The sequence below is a fragment of the Pungitius pungitius genome, chromosome 19 (genome assembly GCF_949316345.1).
Source record: "Pungitius pungitius chromosome 19, fPunPun2.1, whole genome shotgun sequence".
NCBI lineage: Eukaryota > Metazoa > Chordata > Actinopteri > Perciformes > Gasterosteidae > Pungitius > Pungitius pungitius.
In genome coordinates, this window is record NC_084918.1 from 2,246,752 (window position 1) to 2,265,355 (window position 18,604).

At 48.7% G+C, this 18,604-nt stretch overlaps 2 protein-coding genes across 4 annotated transcripts; both read right to left on the bottom strand.

The window, feature by feature from the left end:
- Window positions 1–748: 748 nt before the first annotated feature.
- Window positions 749–9,533, bottom strand: phex (phosphate regulating endopeptidase homolog, X-linked). The gene is made up of 22 exons (XM_037456670.2): window positions 9,410–9,533; window positions 7,169–7,225; window positions 6,911–7,072; window positions 6,750–6,833; window positions 6,441–6,667; window positions 6,048–6,116; window positions 5,588–5,704; window positions 5,333–5,416; window positions 5,101–5,243; window positions 4,889–4,982; window positions 4,110–4,238; window positions 3,904–4,005; window positions 3,651–3,728; window positions 3,376–3,479; window positions 3,200–3,258; window positions 2,851–2,905; window positions 2,699–2,766; window positions 2,487–2,617; window positions 2,299–2,364; window positions 2,083–2,187; window positions 1,906–1,982; window positions 749–1,831 (listed from the first exon to the last, which is right to left on the bottom strand). Exons 1-22 carry the CDS (start codon window positions 9,531–9,533, stop codon window positions 1,729–1,731), a joined length of 2,238 nt encoding a protein of 745 aa, XP_037312567.2. The 3' UTR covers window positions 749–1,728.
- Window positions 9,534–10,927: 1,394 nt separating this feature from the next.
- On the bottom strand, window positions 10,928–18,028 carry mbtps2 (membrane-bound transcription factor peptidase, site 2). 3 transcript variants are annotated; one of them, XM_062559292.1, is made up of 12 exons: window positions 17,958–18,028; window positions 17,667–17,811; window positions 17,042–17,190; window positions 16,512–16,650; window positions 15,882–15,985; window positions 15,465–15,592; window positions 14,076–14,194; window positions 13,750–13,951; window positions 13,236–13,342; window positions 12,712–12,901; window positions 12,276–12,351; window positions 10,928–11,796 (listed from the first exon to the last, which is right to left on the bottom strand). In XM_062559292.1, the coding sequence occupies exons 2-12, from the start codon at window positions 17,739–17,741 to the stop codon at window positions 11,574–11,576; spliced, it is 1,512 nt and encodes a 503-aa protein (XP_062415276.1). In that variant the 5' UTR covers window positions 17,742–17,811; window positions 17,958–18,028; the 3' UTR covers window positions 10,928–11,573. The 3 variants fall into 3 exon arrangements, with proteins under 3 accessions (XP_062415276.1, XP_037312345.2, XP_037312344.2); XM_037456448.2 differs by lacking the exon at window positions 17,958–18,028 and having other exon boundaries at window positions 13,771–13,951; window positions 17,667–17,950; XM_037456447.2 differs by lacking the exon at window positions 17,958–18,028 and having other exon boundaries at window positions 13,756–13,951; window positions 17,667–17,950.
- Window positions 18,029–18,604: the final 576 nt, after the last annotated feature.

Here is an 18,604-nt window from a genome sequence, read left to right on the forward strand (position 1 = left end):
GTAACCACAAACTGCCTGCAGCCCCTTTTCGTTCAGCCATTTTTGGGGTCAATCTCTACCCCTTCTGTGACATTCTTTATTGCCGTGGACTGAATCCAGGGAACAAATCAGTGGTTTTATCACTTTGGCGGTCATTTTTACGCCCGGCCACTAACTTAAGATTTATCACAATGCGATGAAGTAATGCTACAGAGTGAGTCAGCGGCTCATTAAAAAACGCTCTGACCACATCGAGCGAAAGCGTCAAGCGACTCCAGTCACGGTGTCAGGTGCGCTGTCGGAATATTCGAAAACATCTGAAAAATGTGTATTTAATTTTGAATGGGTAAAATAGATATTCAGATCTTCTAGGCAATTGACGTTTGTTGTGGTAAAAACATCTCAGACAAATAAAGTTATTCCGAGCGAAGTATTTCCATTTGTTTTAAGCCATAGAAACAAGTCTGTGCTGTTACTGATCATTTTGAATTAGAACAGTCAGATAAAGTTAAGGCCCAAAGTTATAAGTCAGAAGTGGACGTTTGTATTTGTACATGAGACGGGCCAAGTTGCCATGGGAACCAACGAAATAAAGGAATGAGACATGATTTGTGTCAAAATCAATATATGGACACGCTCTCGTATGCAAATCCGATATCTTGATGCCTTCTGACCTCCATCCATCAGCATCCTCCGTCCTCCACCTCAATCAGAATCCACCTCAACTCACGCTGTTTTTCACACTCACAGATAAAGAAATGACATGAAGGCCATGCCCAACTTTTATTAAAACAGCCACACAGTGCAACATAATCACATTTATTATGATTAAGAAAAGCAAAAATGAGTCATATTCATTCGCAATAAGAAACTGTATTTAGGAAAAAAAAATCGATATTGTTATCAGTTTAATTATTTTCACCCTGGACTTCTGGACGTTTATTATCCAGCATTTCATAATAAGTAAGTAATTAGAAAGATGCTTGTTTTATTGTTGGGCTCAAAAGGACAACAAATCAGTGATTAAATTGGCAGAAATTCATCATCGACAAAGAAAATCCCTTTTATCGGCGCGATAAAAGCAGCTCGGAACCACGAAGGCAGAGATGCAGGCAGCAAGTCTCGTAGTCGGAGTGCTGCTAATTCAGTTAATCCGCCTACGAGCGTCTGACACCAGGCGCAGATTGAAGCAAAGTGGAACAGAAGCCGAGGCGAGGAGGAGATACATCAAAGGAGAGCCCACACACACACACACACACACACACCTCACCTGGTTCAACCTCATGTTAAATATTTGACATCAAAGTGCTCACACAAACTAAATAGTTTTTAGAGATAAAATGTTTTTTTTTGTGTTTTCTGCTTATATTTATGCTGAAGTATGAATTGATTTCGGGGCACTCGTGGCTTCATGGAAACGAGTCATTGTACCGTTTACATACATTTACTTTACTCCTATTAGAAAGGTCACACTTATAGAGAATAAAAAACGCTCTCTTCCCACCTATGGCCCCCTAAATGGCTTAAGTCATAATTTATGCAGGAAATGTAACTATGGAGGAAGTCAGTGAGAGTGTGTTTTTCGGGAGAAGAACTCATTCTTCATGGTTCCCGCATCGCGTAAAACGGCCTCTGCTGAGTCCAGCTTTATCCGGGCTGTCTTTCCTTTCCTCGACAGACGTCCCGCTGACAGCTCCGGGCCTGCTTCGGGGGGAGGGGGGGCGTGGGGGGTCAGGCTGAGGTCAAAGGTCACCACACGCGGCAGGACTCGGCGCCCCGGTTCATCGCTGACGACTCGGGACAGCTGAACACTTTCCGGAACTCTTCGTAGTTGCTCATCGCTCCGATGACCCTGAAGGGCGGCGGCGGAAGGTCAAGCTGTGAAGGATTGCGCGTGTGTGTGTGTGTGTGTGTGTGTGCGCTCACCTGTACTTCGCCGGGCTGTGAGACCCACTCTGCACCTGGTCCCTGGCTGCTTCTGGTCTGTATGAGTTACATCTCACCTAAACAGGGCCCATGTGGGGATGACAACGGTGATTTAAAAAAATTAAATAAAAAACCTCCATACAGCAATGCGTCTAACCAGATGTTTACTGTCCCTACGTGCGCGTAGCTCATGAAGAACAGCTGGTTGTTGTTCAGTCCGACTCCGGGCAGCCGGGGCTCCTCCACGCCGCCTCTGCTCTCCGCCACCCACCGCCGGTACGCCTGCACACAAAAACACGCCGCCGGGGGGCCCCGCCGTGCTCGTGAGGATCCGAAAGCCCCCCCCCATCAGGGGAAAGATCGAGCTTTCTGTCCTCTCGGCGAGTGTCGTACCCTAAAAGCCTCCCTTATTCCTCCGTTGTCGGCTACGTTCTCTCCCAGAGTCCTCTTTCCCCGGACCTGCGGAACCAAAGGTCCACAAATCACACCGAGTAATCACACGCACACACTTCCTCTTGGGCCCGGGGGCCAACCTCGTTGAAAGGATTTCAGTTATGAGCCGGTTCTAATGTTCTCCTTACATTCAGGCCCGCCTCCTGCCAGTGGTACCCGTTGTACTGCTCCGTCATGCACTGGGTCTTCTCAGTGAAGGCCGCTATGGACGAGTTGGTCCACCACTGGCCCAGGTTGCCGTTTTTGTCGTACCTACGACCTGTCCACACACACACACACACACACACAGGCGTGTGAGGAGCCTCGGACTGGACGCCGCGGTTCGATTCTCTCTGCTTACCGTTGTTGTCGAAGCCGTGTGTGAACTCGTGTCCAACTATCACCCCGATGGCGCCGTAACTCAACGACCTGGAGAAAAAAAAAAAGCAGAATCAGACAACAACCGTTTGCTGTCGTTAGCTCAGTTGCCTCCCTTTGACCTCAAAACCTCACCTCGGATACTCTCTTCCCCAAAAGAAGGGTTTTTGAAGCTCTCCGGCGGGAAATCCTAAAGGGGAAGATGTCCAGACAAAAGCCTTCATTTCTGCTGCAGCCTGCGTTCGCTCATCAGTGATTAAAAAGTGTGATTTCTAAGGGGAATAACTATTAAAAAACAGGTCACATCTCACCTGTGTGACAGGACACGTTGTTTTTTAATGCAAATTCACAATTATTTCTGACATTGAAGTGCAGCCATTTAAATAAAAACCAAAAACACCCCGGATTTCACTGAGGTGAAGCGTATTTCTGCATAATTAAACTGAACATTAGTCTGGGTAAACGATCCCATGTTGCTTCTTACTGATTTGATTCGTGGAGGAACTGTAGAAGGCGTTCACAGTGGTTGGGTTTGTGAACCACCTGCAACACACACACACACACACACACACACACACACACACAAACACATGATGGTACGTCAAACAGCAAGTAAAATACAACTTGTCACGTAAACAGACATCAAGTCTTTTAACTCACTCTGTACGCGGGACGCTCTTTCGCAGCCACGTGACGTCCGACTGGCCAATGAACTTCAACGTCTGCATCACGTTCCCGTAGTAGTCCTCCTCACTGAACGAGAGCTGAAACACACACACACACACACACTAAATAACTCTCGGGATAAGAGCATTGGAAAGTAAATAAAAAGAAACAGAAATAAAGTATCATCTAACCTACTTTCAAGCACCATGATTTTTCCGTTTAACGTTTTTTATTTGCCATTTTACATCCCTCAGCAGCGTTACACAAACCTGCTTCAGGTCTTCATTGAGGTAGGTGTCGTTCAGAATGAACTCGGGATAGCCCACCTTAGCCAGGACGGCGTGAGCCTTGAGGGAGACAAAGAAAGGGGGCCTTTTTCTCAGGATAGTTGAACAGGGGATGAAGGGAGCTAAACGTCAAACAAGTAGCAGCCGAGGAGGCCGCGGCGAAATCAACGCGGCTCTGAGCTGGCGGCAAAGGGATGAATCAAAAAGTGAAGAAACGAGGTGAAGCCGATCCCACCTTCTCGACAGCTCTGGCCTTGGTCGGCTCGTCCATCCAGTCGTTCTCCCTCTGCAGCATGTCGATGAAGGCCCAGCGGACGCCCTCGATCAGCTCCTCCATCTGACCAACGCAAGCACATTAGGCGTCTGACATCATCGCCAGGCAAAACGCGCGCGCTGCACACGTCTGTTGAAAGACACCGGAGGGGGGGGAGGGCAACGCACCATGTGTTTCTTGTCCTCCTCGAAGTGGGCGTCGACAAAGAGGCGCCCGGTGGCGTAAACGAGCGTGTTCTCCACGTAGTTCACGCACTTGTCCCAGCGCGGGCTCAGCGAGGTGGTTCCCGTGGTTACCTGGGGAGGGGGGGGGTGGACGGTGACAACGTGGCCTACGGCAGAAGAGCGTCTCTGATTCTCATCACCACTCACAGGATTTTGGAAGTGATATTTAGGTGTGACACACTTCTTTGCGGGATCATTTGTGTTTACGTGATGCTCAAACGTTCATTTCAAGCTCCCGCTGAGCTCTTTAAGTAGCCTTATCTCTCTAATTACCGTTATGAAAATTTTGGAACATGAAAACAAAGATCGAGACAGTTAGGAGTGGACGCGCATTTTTGAATGCTTTCATTTGATCGGGTCCACGATGCTGGAGATCCATTTCATGGCAACAGAGACTCATTCCGAGCCGGTTTCTAGTACTTTGTCCATTGTGGAATAGATGAGCTTTCTAACTGCCCCGTTCACACTGCCATGTACGGACATTCGTTGCAAAGATATTGAATCCTTTATTGATTCACGGCCTAAAAGATTGTTAAACTCCAAATAAATCATTAACTACAGATATAAGAGTACAACTACTAGTTGTATTGTATAAAATCTCCCAGTCTGTGCTGCAATCTGAACCCATCTTTAGAAGAAGGTCGAAGCCATCTGTCGTGGTTTGTGGGATTAGTTTCTTTTACTAAGATTTATAGATTAGAAAGATTCATTTCTATACGAACCCGAGCAAAGTCCAGGTATCTGAAGAGGAAGCGACGGCTCAGAGTGGTCATCCTGGATAAGACGGACCTCCACTGTACGTAGTTTGCTACAGTTCTAGAGAGAGAGAGAGAGAGAGAGGAAGGATATTTGTTGAATGCCTACATGTAATCTCATTATCTCACTATAATAAATGTGCTCATCTGTCTGCGCGGCGCTCTTATTGCGAAAGCACCTGCTGTCTGTGCCGTTGATGAGCTCGAAGAGCTCCTTGAAGTACTGCGGCGCTCGGACAATGACCAACTCCGAGGAGGAGATGGAGCGCGCCGGGTCGGCCTCGGACTCCACCACACCTTTAACGAAGCTCAGCCAATCGAACTACGGACCCACAAAAGGACACGCGTTTTAAAAAACGTGGCCGGCTTCGTTGTCGCCTCTTTGGGTTCCGACTTCCTGACGCCGCGCACCTCTGGGACGGAGCGCTGCAGATCGGAGAGGGACATCTTGTTGTACATGCTGTCGCTGTTGCGGTCCTCAGAGGGAATCAGGATCTGCAACGAGACAACGAGGCGTGAGACCAACCCCCGACCCCGGGGTCCCAAATTCAAACAAGGAGTCACCCGAATCATTTGGCCTCAACCCCCCCGGAAACGTCGTTTTAAACGTGGTAATTAGCCGCGGAGCCATTCGAGTCTCGTGGGATCGTCCCCCTCCGTCTTTACGTGAGCCACTTTGGTCTCGAAGTCGAGAGCCTCCTTCATCTGGGTCAGCGCCGCCTTCTCCGGAGCGCCCAGCATGACGGCCGTATCCACCATCAAACTCAGCAGGGCCGCACGATACTGGAGACAGGGGGGGGGGGGGGTCATTTCATCTATTAGTCACAATAGAACATCAGACTTTACAACCACACCCTGAAACTACTGTATTTTGTAAACGTTTAATTCGGACTTAATGAGGCAGCTGATAGTGTGGCCATCTTTATCACTCCCTTCGTTCCTAATAATGAAGGTTTAGCTTTTGTTCAGGTGTTTAAAAAGTGAAATCTAACTATATTTCACGAGGCTGAAATTCTTTTTTTTTTCTCGCTACAATTCATCACTCAGGCAGAGAGGAAATAGCTGCAGGAAGAGGAGTTTTTAGATGACGGGTAAAACGGGGTTGAAGGATGAGGCAGAGACTCACAGCCCGGGCGGAGGAAGTGTCGGTGATGTAGTCCTCCCTGGAGGGCAGAGACAAGGACACCTGATCGAGCTGCGTGACGACAAAGGCCACAGGTCAGCTCCTGCTACTCGTTTGTTTTTTTTTTGTTTGTTTGGTTTTTACCTCGCAACTCATGCAGCAGCCAGAGAAATGCGACTGAGGTTTGAGGTTTGAATGCGTTTGCGTGTATCAGCGTCTTTTGTTACGTCTGCAGTGTTCACAACATGCAACTGGTTCAAAATCATCAAAAAAGGTAGAGTTTGCTGAGGTTAAGACTGGAAAAGCCCCATTTTTTTTTCTGTTTTGGTTTAATTGGTTCATTATCCAAAATGTAAAAATCAGAATTCGTGGATGATTCCACATTGGACGCCTCACCTTGACGATGTAGCGGAAGGACTCCTTGTCGTCGGGGCTGACGTACAGCCGCACCAGGACACTCTTGCTGTGCTGGCTCCTCATCGCCGTCAGCGTCTCCCGGAGGCTCCAGCCCGTCGCCTGCCACCGGTGGTCCCCCCCCAGCCCGTCCCCCACCACGGGCCACCGGAACTCAGGCTGCCGCAGGGTTCCCAGCATGGGTCTGCTGTCGGCCTCCTCCAGGATGGCTGCGGGTTGCGCCAAACGTACAGTCACGGCTGGACCAGGTGTGTGTGTGTGTGTGTGTGCGTTTGTGTGTGTCGGACTCACTCTCGTTCATGCAGGACCGGTAGAGGGTTTTAGCTTTAGTGACGGCCTCCAGCTCCCCGGGGCCCGAAGGAGCTTCTAGTAACTCTGGAGGAGAGAGAAAAACGCAACTCAAACGGAGGGTTGTTTCACTGTAGGAGACACCGGAGGGGGGGACGCCGCACCTTTGAGCCGCAGGTCGACGTTCTGCCGCAGCCACGGGTACACGCCGTACGAGGAGGAGTCCTCGGGGATCGGGTTCTCCTTCAGCCAACCGCCGCAGGAGAACAAGTAGAAGTCCTCGCAGGGGTCAACGGAGCGATCCATTTTGCTCATGACGGAGCCCGCTGCCGGGGGGGGGGGGGGGGGGAGGGAGACGGAAGCTTTAAGAGCGCGACCCGGAGGGGTGGGACGAGAACCAGTACAGAACCGCCTGATCTCACCTGCTTCGATGCACTCCGGCGTCACGCAGAACTCCTCCTGACGAGGTTTCTGAGAGACTGAGGAAGAAGGAAAAGAAGAGTTGTAAAACTCTTTGGACCCCTTTCTCTGCCAAACATAGTTTCTGTTGCCTTGTGGTTCACAATTTTGAACACTTGATAAACAAAACTGATGGTTTATGTTCACCCAGAAAAAAAACAACCCAAAGTGATTATGTAAATAGGACAGAAACATTAGTAATAGAATAACATTTGTTGACATTTATTTAATAATGAGCTCATTCCAGTCAGTCAGTTCCAGTGTGGTTATAACACAAACTACAAATGAATGCAGAGAGCATGCGGCCCAAGACGATGCCGGTGATCACAGGAACGTCAAAGATAACTCCCACAATGCATTGGACACCGAGCAAAAGGATCACAAGGTCGACCTCATGCCTACTTTTAGCTGTGTGATATAGATTTAAATGTTCTAATTAAAGCATTGTTTGCCTTCCTGGCAGCGTGACCACAGGTTCACTTCGCTTCCCGGGGGGGAGGGGGGGGGGGGGGGGGGCGGCGGGGAGCCACTGGTGTGTGACGTGGCTCTGAGGGCGCGGAGAGGCGACCCGCAGATGGTGTGTGTGTGTGTGTGTGTGTGTGTCTTTCAGTGGATGCACACACACACACACACTTGTAACTTCAACCCCACGTGACCCACTCGGCCTGGAACAACCTCTGCAACGCTCCCCTGAAGCCTGCAACACACACACACACACACACACACAAGGGTGTCTGAGGCCTCAGGTGCACCTATCTGCAAACCGCACACACACACACACACTGACGGACGGTGCAGAAGCACAATTTGTAAGCTCGTTGAGAAGTTAAAACGAGCCCTTTGTGTCCGGGTCAAAGAGGAGGGCTTCACCCTCAACGCCGCCACAAGAATGTTGTCTCCCCTCAACAACAAAGACACCGCACTTGCCCCCACAACATAAACACACACACACACACACTTGCACAACAGCTGAGCCACGGACCCTTATTGGAATACATGGCGATGGGTTCCAGCTGTGTTGTACGACATTTGGTCTGGACGATCGGGCCGGATCGTTCCTGTTTGTTTGCTGATTACAGGAAGAGAGGTCGAGCGCTGCGTGACCCCCGGATTGACCTTTTAACCCACTGTACTTATGTCTATTTCATTCATTTAGTTTAATATGTTCTGCTGTGCTATTTTATTGTGTTGTGTGGGCATTTTCACTTTAAATTACTTTAATGCTACTGCTGCACACAAACTTCACTCTGGGGAAAAATAAAGTCTAAATCTATCTAATAAGGGTAGATTTATAGTTTAAGGCTGAAGATGTCAGCTCCGTCTTGTCCGTCTTTGTCTCATGTTTTTTTTTGGTTTCTTCTTCATCTGACTAGACGTAATAGAGGTTGTTTTTGTCTTTTTTGTAAAGGGTAATATGTTTTAAGGCTTTGGAGCTACATGTTAGCTTGACAACAACTCTAAATTGAACTGCATTGTTCCATTCAGATGTTTGCCTGACAAACAGAATTATCTGTAAATAATAATAATCTCCATTAAGAACAAATAAACTGCACTGATTACGACACATTTAAAAGCACAGGGGAGGCATGAATGGATCTTTAGATTCTTTCTACATTGCTTCCATATGTCTGACACTTCTCTTTAAGCCGTTTTATGTAGAAATGAACATAAAGTTTGTCTCATTTTCATCGTTACAGTGTTACGAATCTTATCTGCTCAGCTGGTTCATCTACTGACACATATTCTGTCCATAGAAGAATCTTTAAAGTGCTAATCGATGCCCCCCTCCATATAAATACCCAAATGTCCTGCTCATGATTCCACATTCTGCTGGAGATTTTAAAAAGTGTCAAACGCAGACCCTTTCCTCTTTTTCCCAGAGTTCAACTTGACTCCCACGGTGCTTTATGGAGAGTACGAGTTTCTGCCTGTGTGTGTGTGTGTGTGTGTGTGTGTGTGTGTGTGTGTGTGTGTGTGTGTGTGTGTGTGTGTGTGTGTGAAACCTTATATGAACCAAAAATAGTTACCCACAAGTCCTCCTCTGGTCCGTCCGGCTTGCTGCCATGTGTTATTTACAGTGTGCATGTACCATAATCAGACAGAGGCCATACATCTCCACTGAATTCCTTACAAATTACAATGCAGGTTGAGGCAACATGTGTGTGTCCATATCTTTATGTGTGTGTGTGTGCGTGTGGACTCACCCAGTATGAGTGCGAGCAGCAGGGCGGCGCAGAGACACACACACAAGGCCAGGGCTATCCTGTAGAGACGACTGTTGCCCCTCTCGGGTTTTACCCCACCGGCACCTAAACGCTCCAGTTCCATGACTTACCCCCCACCCCCCCGTACCCTCCCCTACCCTCCTGGGGAAAAAAAACAACTTTTGGGGAAAAAAATGAATCCCAAAAGCTAAAGTAACATCTTCATTAAGTTACACACTTCCTCTCTCGGTGGAATCTGTCTGTTACTACTCCAACTTCTCTACTCTTCAAAACAGTGCCTCCCCCCCCCCATCACTCCTCCTCTCCCACAACACTCCTCCCCTCCCTGCCCCCCCCCCCCCCTCCTCCCTCCCTCCCTCGGCCAGACAGGCTTGCCAGTGATCACCAGAGATCATTTAAACAAATTAAACCACAACGTATCTGTGTTTAATCGTGTTGCTTAAGGGGCTAAGCGTGTGTGTGTGTGTGTGTGTGTGTGTATGTGTGTGTGTGTGTGTGTGCGCTCTCAGCAGGGTGCTCTGCTAGAAACGTTTATCTGATCAGACACTGGACCAGAACAAAATTAGACACACACACACACACACACAGAGCGCTGATTACAATTGATTAATCTGATGACGAGGAGGTCAAAACGTATCAATAGTAGCTTTGAATAGACAGAGGTGGTGATGGAGACGACACCGCCGATCCTGATTGGTTCCCCCCCCTCGCCCCCCCCATGTGGCGAGAGCCTCATTTTGCACATGCTCATTAGGGTTTGGGCCATCGGCCGCAGAGACCTTATATAGACGCGACTTCCTGCGCTGCTTTGAGCACCCATTCATCAAGCTGACACGCGGGGCGCTGTCAATCACGGGGGGGGGGGGGGGGGGGGACGGGACTTCTGTCCCCGTCGCCTCCGCTCGCCCCGCCACTTCCGTCCCGACGGAAGCGTCTCAAAAACCACAGGCTGCCCAGACGTTCATGATCCCCAGAGGATGAACCCCTCCGGCTTTCCCCTCTGGAGCGACCAGCAGGCCGGTTATATCAACATTCATGGGTCAAAACTGATCCTCAGAGGATGAACAGTCAGAACGCGCCTCCTTTTCTACCTCCTCCCCCCCCCAGTCTGTTTTCCCAAACATCCCTCCAGGCTGTGATTAGAGATAAGCAGCCACATCCGACATGCAAGGCCACACGAGGAGTCATTTCTCAGATTATGGAGCAAACGTCAGTCATCAGAACATTGAACCCCGCCTGCTCCACGGCCCTGATCATGATGATTATGCAATAATTAAGTTCACCAAAAGGTCATGATTTCAAAGTTGCAGACTGAGGAAATTGTATATTTGCAGAAATAAGCAAGGATAATGTTGAATCCACATTCTATATATTCTCTACATGAGTCAGCAGTATTTGCATTCCTGGTTGGACGCTGAACAGCATTTAATAATAAAGGTGAACATAATTTAAAAAAGAAAAAACGGATTTAATATAAAGAAGTTGGAAAGACAACCCTTAAATTAAAGCAGTCTTTTATTCCACATGTGACTCACGAGCAGAGAGTGAAATGAAAGCTACACTAAAAAAAAAAAAGATTCACAGACAAATTCAACTCTTCCCAACACAATGCCTGAGGAAGAGAAAGAGACTTTTCCATTTCCTAAGGGGCCGTCCCACTTCAAACATTTACTAAATAATGTACCCACATAGACGAGGTTTCTTTCACATATTTCCAACAGGTGGTACGTTGTAGAAACACTAACTAAGGCTTTTAAAGCATGCGTCTTTCTTTCTTTCTGCAGCGTGTCAACGGCCAAACAAACCAAAGAAGAAAGGAAGGCTTCCTCTCTAACTTTCCACACAGAAGCAGCGTTTGTAAACAGTCACAGGACAGTGCTTTGCGGTTAAGTGCATCGTTTGTTTGTACATGTGCTTTCTGAGTAAATATGGCGGTAACAAGGCGGAAGGATTGGTTGGTCATCGGCGTCCCCGGTGCTCCAGGAAAGCCTTGAGAAGCCTTGAAAAGCCTCTGGCAGCACTGCCTGGAATGTTCACAGTCGGATGGTCAACGCGCGTCAGACGACTCCCAGGAAGCATTCTTTTAGTCGTCCTCCCTCCCGGGAGGGGAGGGGAGGGTTGGGTGGGGTGGGGGGGCGGCGGCTCACCGCGCCGTGACCATCCACAGGCCCAGCGCCACGTTGGCGGCCAGCAGGGCGCTGCCCGCCAGCAGCAGGAAGAAGCCAATCATCTCGCGCTTGTGGCGGTCCGTCACCACGGTGACCAGCGTGGCCTCCAGCAGCGCGTTCAGCATCCACTGACCGTCGAGGGCGAAGCACGGCACCGAGTTGACGACGGCCAACGCGCCGGAGAGGGACACCACGTATCTGAGGGGCGGGGGGGGTCAAGGACAGACGCGACCAAGTGAACCCACCTGGGGAGATTCTTCTCCACTGCGATGGCGCCGGGTGGCAAGGCGTTCTGCAGCAGTTTTAAAGTGGTCCTTTTAAATAGTGCAAGGTCATATAGGTTTACTTTGATATAAGAAAACATGCAATACTAGTTCAGCATCTCTCATCCTACCCCCACAAGACACAAGTACTGCAAAAAGGTGCAGATCTACTCAACGAAGGCTTCAACTCCTCCTCAGAACCGGTCGACTGGGGAGACGTTAAAGGGGGTTTTATGTAGAAGTGACAACGTGATGCCTTTATTACCATTACCAAGGGTAAAATATTCATCCCTCCGACGGAACAGATGGTGCCCTGCTTCATTCGGCCTTCTATCCTTTACAATATAACACTGTTTGGTAGAGTTTGAGTGAGTCAAACATCTGCTTCTACCCTTCAAACACGGGAGAGGATACTTGCAGAAGGTCTCCAAGAAGACTGGCAGATCCAGGTGGAGGAAACCGAAGCGGGGGATGAAGTTGGTCAGGCTCACTGCGGGAAAAAAAAATAAAGGGGGGTGGGGGGGTGGGCGTCACAAGAGAGAAGACAACAGGCCTCTTCCTGTCCAACACTAAAAACCCAGATAGTCAGCACAACGCTGTGCACTGTAAACACCAATTACACAACGGGGCCTCCTCCCAGGGTGGAGGTCCCTGAAAGTACCACGAAAGTACCTCGTTGCAAATATAGCCCTGAAATTACAAGATATATTTGCTTTAACATTTACAAAATGTCAGATGCTTTTGTTCTATATCTGATTCCACTTCCACATCTCCTAATGACTTCCAACAGACCAGGAAAACCAGACGAGGGGGGAGGAGGGGGGGGGGGGGGTGGGGGACTGCAGCGTACCGGCGTACTGGAGGTGCGACGGGTAGCCCACAAACAGCATGTGCGTGTTGGGCGGGTGTGCGACGCGGATGAAGCGCGTCCGGTTCTCCAGAGACGGAGTGACACAGATGGCGGCGGCGGCGGCGCAGTCCCCGTCGCTGCGACACACCTGCCTCCCGGACACCATCTTACGCACCGGCATGCAGGCGTACTGCAGAGAGGCACCGGGGGGGGAGGGGGGGTCAGTGTAAGGAGCTTAGAGGTCTCTTTTATGTTCTATGCATGATAACAAACCCAAAAGACACAAGTTATTTTACCATTATCTTGTATTAGGAGGCCTCATTTTATCTTTGATTTTAGTGAACTCATAGTTGGAAACACAGTGGCAGGAAATGGGAGGAAAAAGGAAAGTGAATTCAATGGGAAGGGCTGTCTCACACAATGAAGCTGTCACAAGAGGCTGTGTGTGTGTGTGTGTGTGTGTGTGTGTGTGTGTGTGTGTGTGTGTGTGTGTGTGTGTGTGTGTGTGTGTGTGCGTGCGTCACCTCTCTCCCTCTGCTGTTCTTGCCCTGAGGATTCATGTAAGAGAAGCAGAGGTCTGTCAGGCTGTTGTTGCTGCAGCAGTCCATCGTTCCATCCAAACGCTTGAAAGCTGAGCACAAAAGAAAGAAAAAAGATGAGTGGACGCTTTTGTTTTTCTCGGATGATTCTCAGATTCTAAATGTTCTCGGAAGACATAATCAATATGCAAATTGTAATTATCATTCATCAATTGTTTGGGTAATTAAATCATCAAATTTGAGAAGCTAATAAACAGAAATAAATATTTTGCATTTCTGCAGGAAAAATGATCAAACGATGATCAAATTATTGTATATTTGAGATAAAGGAGACAAAAGTCTGCCACTGGAATGGTTAAGGACCACAGAGTAGCAACAGGAGCTCTGATTGGCCAGCTGTTGACCTCTGACCTCACACATGAGTCCAGCCCTACAGCTGGCCAATCCCGGCTCCCGCTGCGCCGCGCCCTCTTTTTTTTTTTTTTTTTTGCCGCTGAACCTTTACCGACTGCAGACTCGCCTCGGCCGTGGGCCCAGCTGGGCTGCAGGCCGGCGCCGGAGACGCAGTATCCGGTCTGCGGGGTCTGAGACAGGCGAGACAGGCAGCTGCTCCAGTCCTCCACCCCCCCGACGGGACAGTCCTCCAGCCCGGTCACTATGTCCCCGGGCGACAGGCCGCGGGGGCCGTCGGCCGCCGAGCCCTGCGCCAGAGACACGGGCAGACGTCGGTTCAAGAGCACATGGAGCGCACGGCGTCAGGACGCCACTAGGTTCAGCGCGCGCAGATACAAGTGAAAGCGCGGCCGGCGGCGGCGGCGCACTGACCTGGATGACCTCGGTGACCAGCGCCCCGCCGCCGGTCGAGTACACGGGGAACAGGAAGAGGGGCAACAGGAAGAGGAGCGCCAACGCCGCCACGCACAGGACAAAGTTGTGCCAGACTCCTGGAGGAAGAAAAAACAAAAACAAAAGGTACGTTTCTTATTCACATCACGCGACGAGGCGCAAAACAAAAGGATCGTGACTCGTTACGACCGAGAAAATCGTTCGCCACACGCCAATCGCACTGAAGGACTAAAAATAGCCGTCCACGCGGTGCGCGTGGACCCACGAGGAAATGTCCCACAGCGAGGTTCCGGCTCGGACCGCATTGCCTCCATCGCACCACAAGGAAGACGTGCACAGAGTGAGAAGGCCCTCAGCAGGAGGAAAGCTCGGGAAAAATCCCAGAATGCTTTGCGCGATTTGATATTCAGACCTAAAGGGTGCACGCGCATTTTCCTTATTTACTTTACACAGTAAACAAACTATTAAAGTTGCACCACCCCCCCCCCCTCTCTCTCTCTCTAGGAATGAATAACAAACATGTTATGAGCGAGACGCCTCCGCTGTGGGGAGAGACGCAGAAAAATAAACACCGCTCCCCCCGATGGGCGTAGCATCCGCCCTTCTCCGCTTTGTCGTACGACTCGAATGGACGGCTCCCGTCGGGGTTTTTTTTTTTTTTTCTTGTCTACTCTTTAAGAAAAGGACAAGCCAGGAGATGTCGCAGATGGTCGTAGGAAAAGCTCGTCGCTGCCCTCCGGAGGCACAGAGAAAGCAGCATTTTGTGCAATGTGAATGTAGCGTTGGTTACTTGGCTCTTTTGATCTGATTTGTTGCAGCATAATGTCGTGCTGGATTTTAAAACACTTTTAATGCGCCTGTGTGATCAGGAAAAATGTATTATTACACTTGTTTCCTTTGATAGAATCTGTCTCTCTGATCTTTTAACACAATTTTGTTTGTGCAATCATTTGAATTATCGAAACCTGTTTGACTTGCTGCTTGAAACATCCCTCTTGAATGCTTGTTACTCAAAACATGCGACATTATTCCTAAACAGACTCCATTGGAAACAATGTGGCTCCTACGGTGGCCCGTATGAGACATCAGTCCCATTAATGCGTGGAAGACTGCCAGCTCCAGCAATCACTTTATTCACATTACATTCCCTTAACTCCAGAGTGAAATGATTAGATGTGAAGCAGCTGTCCGGCATTCAGGAGTAAGTGACCTCAGGGTGACCCTCTACTGGCAAAAAACAGGAACCAGCATTAAACTAAATGCGTTTAATAATTGTGAGTAATAGCTGTGATCACTTTAGTCGGGTAAAATGAATCACCTCTGCCATACGGACTAATCAAGAAACATCCCCCGCATGAAGAGACTCACCGGCACAGAAGATGCGCAGCTGCTGAGTCGGCGATATGATGCTGAGGTGCGTGGTGAAGAGGTCCACAAAAGCACCCGGGTAAACCACGAACACAAATATGCCGAATCCGTTCACTCGGACTTGCTCCCTGCCGGGGTCAGAAATACATCACACACACACACACACACACGTTTTTGGATTCCTTTCAAATCAGCTGTTAAAAGAGGGGGCTCTATGTGGAGGGACATAGAAAAGGGACAAATGACACCAGACCAGGTTGAAAAACACCTTGATTTAAGCTTTTGGAAATAGATAGAAAAAAGTTGAAAACCCTTTAATCCATCTCTTCTATCCGAATGGCCATTGGATGCTCTTTACTGTGCCGGTTGGCATGGTAACAGACTGTTTCATAGCGTGTATGTGCGTGTGTGTTTTACCTCAATGCTGCCACAGCGTGGCCCAGCTCATGTATAACTCCGCTGAGCAGCAGGGCGATGAAGAAGTAGGCCAGCTGACTCGTGGGCAGATTGACACCAGGGATCTGACGACACACCCGAGAGAAGCAACGCACAACTGTGACCGATACACACAAAAAACACAACACAGGCACCAACAGAAACACTTGTTTGGGGGATTTTAGAGATTTAATTAAACCACAATTTGCTCCATCAGCACGGCACACCTGGCAAACATTAACATCCCTCAGTGTCTCCACACTCTTAATATTAATTGTTTCCTCTTTTGCTGAAGCTGTGGTTTTCTGAGTGGTCGGCTTCCCCCCCCACCATCCACCCCCCGTCCCCCTGGGCTGAATACTCGGTCATAAATGGCCGACTAATAGCTTCCCATGAATCAAGTCGGTGGTCCACTGGGGGCGGCGCTCACGTTAATGCACGGCTGTGTGACACCTCACTTATTAAAGAGACGTGAGTGGGGAGGGAGATGCCAAATAACTGCCCCTCACCGTGATTTGTTCACCCCCTCGTTTGAATATCGCCGGCTTCGCATGACCTTTGGAGGACACTAATGCTCCGAGCTCCAGTTAATCTCTGGCGCCGCGTACTCACCACCACCTGCAGGGCCTGCTGACCTCTGACCCCAGGGCTGTCCGCCGTCATCTGAGCGAGCGTCTGCTGCAGCGTCCTGGTCAGCAGCACCACGGAGCCCACCATGGCCACGATGCCAAACACCAGCCCACTGTTGAACCTGGAGGTCAGAGGAAGATAAGTGGAGTAAGTATAGATAGCTGGCCAATAACAATATTCTATTTTTATTGCTAAGTAACAGGCAAATCAATTTAAACTAATTTACAAAATAACCAATTTGAATTTCCTTTATAATAAAGTCCTTTTCAATAGATATTAATCATGGAGATGGGATATTAATCAGGAGATATTCTTTCGTCTGCTTACATAAAAAATCTAATCAAATAGCCGATCAACTTGTGATGGGCAATTTCTTTTAATCTCGGCTGTATTCACGTGAATTTCTGTTTGGTGGATATAAATTGACTGTGTGAGCTCAAAGGGCTTCCTAAGGAGGTGGGAGGGGGGGGGGGGGGGGCTGTGGGTGCAGGTACTTGTCGATCCGTCCTCACCACAGGTATTGTGCTCGGGGGTTGATGCGCGCGCAGTACGCGAACAGCCGGTTGAACGCGGTGGTCTGCCACCTCACGTGGAAAGGAGACAGCATCAGCCCTCGACTCGCCAACCACGACTCGTACCTGACGCGGTGGGTCGGGGACAGCTGTGGAAGAACGATGTGAGAGAAGACCTCGAGTCATTGCACTCGGGAGGGAAGGGAGTGGTACAGGATTTATAACTGCATTGATATGTGGAGAGTAGAAAATATCTTTGAGAGCTTGAGATATTGGCAAATGTTCGTGTTGTTATGATTGACATGTGTCTTTGACATGTCACCACTTTGCTGTCACGAATTGGCACAAAGCAGATCATTTAAACACTTTATTGTTCAATTTATTTTCTGTCTTACTTACTGCTACGCGCCAAATCAACGATGCAACTGGTCTTTCCGACGTGTTTAATCTCAGACATTTTCAACGTTTAAATGGCGTTTTAAAGGGTCAAAAAACGAGTGGCGAACGCTAGCTAGCGTTAGCTGACATACAACCTTTCCTTTAGTGCCTCTGGCTGTGTGCACGTTAGCCAGCCAGCCGCCGCCTTACACGAAACGGTCACAAAAAGGGGGGAACCAATGAGCACCTTGAGCAGGGTGTCGGTGAGGTAGACGGCACACCAGCCTCCCATCACCACCACCAGCAGCGGCACAGGGATCATGGTGCATCAGAGGAGTGCACGCGAAGAAGCGAACCGCCAGGTCTCCATCACGCCTCCTCGGAGCTACTTGCTGTTAGACGTGTTAAGCGTTTTAACAAGAGACGACAAAAAAATCTAAAGAAAATGTCAACATTATAAATAGAAAAAGCAAAGGGGGGGGAGAAGAGATGCTCTAAGGTCTGAACGCAAAAGGACAGTCATCACCGTGCGACTCACTTCCGGGTAGCGTTTCTTCTTCTATGTCTTTTTTTTTTTAATGATCCGTTCCAATCGAACGGGGCGCTGCCGCCCCCGCGTGTTAGAAGAGGGCTTCAACCGTGAAAGAAATGGGAATCCTTTTAACCCCTTTATTTATTTATATTCGTTAGCAGTGAGTTAAATATAATACACACAGACATCGGTATATTTTAGGCACAAGAGTTTGCACTCAGTGTGTATGTTTTACACTCTATTGACGCTATTGCCCGATTCTTACTTTGTATTGAAACTGCAATACAGCAATTTCTGTCAAGATCAATAAAAAACGTAAATATCCTTTCATGCTTTCTCATTTTATTGATATGAATACTTTTTTTCTGAATCTGAACTTTTAAACTTCCTCTGTTCTACTACAATTATATGAAGTACAATCGTTTCAGTAAAAATTTACTGTATAATACTGGAAAAAGTTAAGGAAGTTGGGTAGTGTATTTAAAAATGTTCAATTAGGTAAATTAAGTTGCATTGCATTGCAAAGCAGTTTAGTGGTTGTGTGAAAACCGCGCCATGAAGTCATCGTAAACATCAACGTTATTTGTTTTTTCTCGTCATAAATTTTGTTTGATCTTTCATTATGGCATTACTCTCTGTTTCCAGACCCTTTC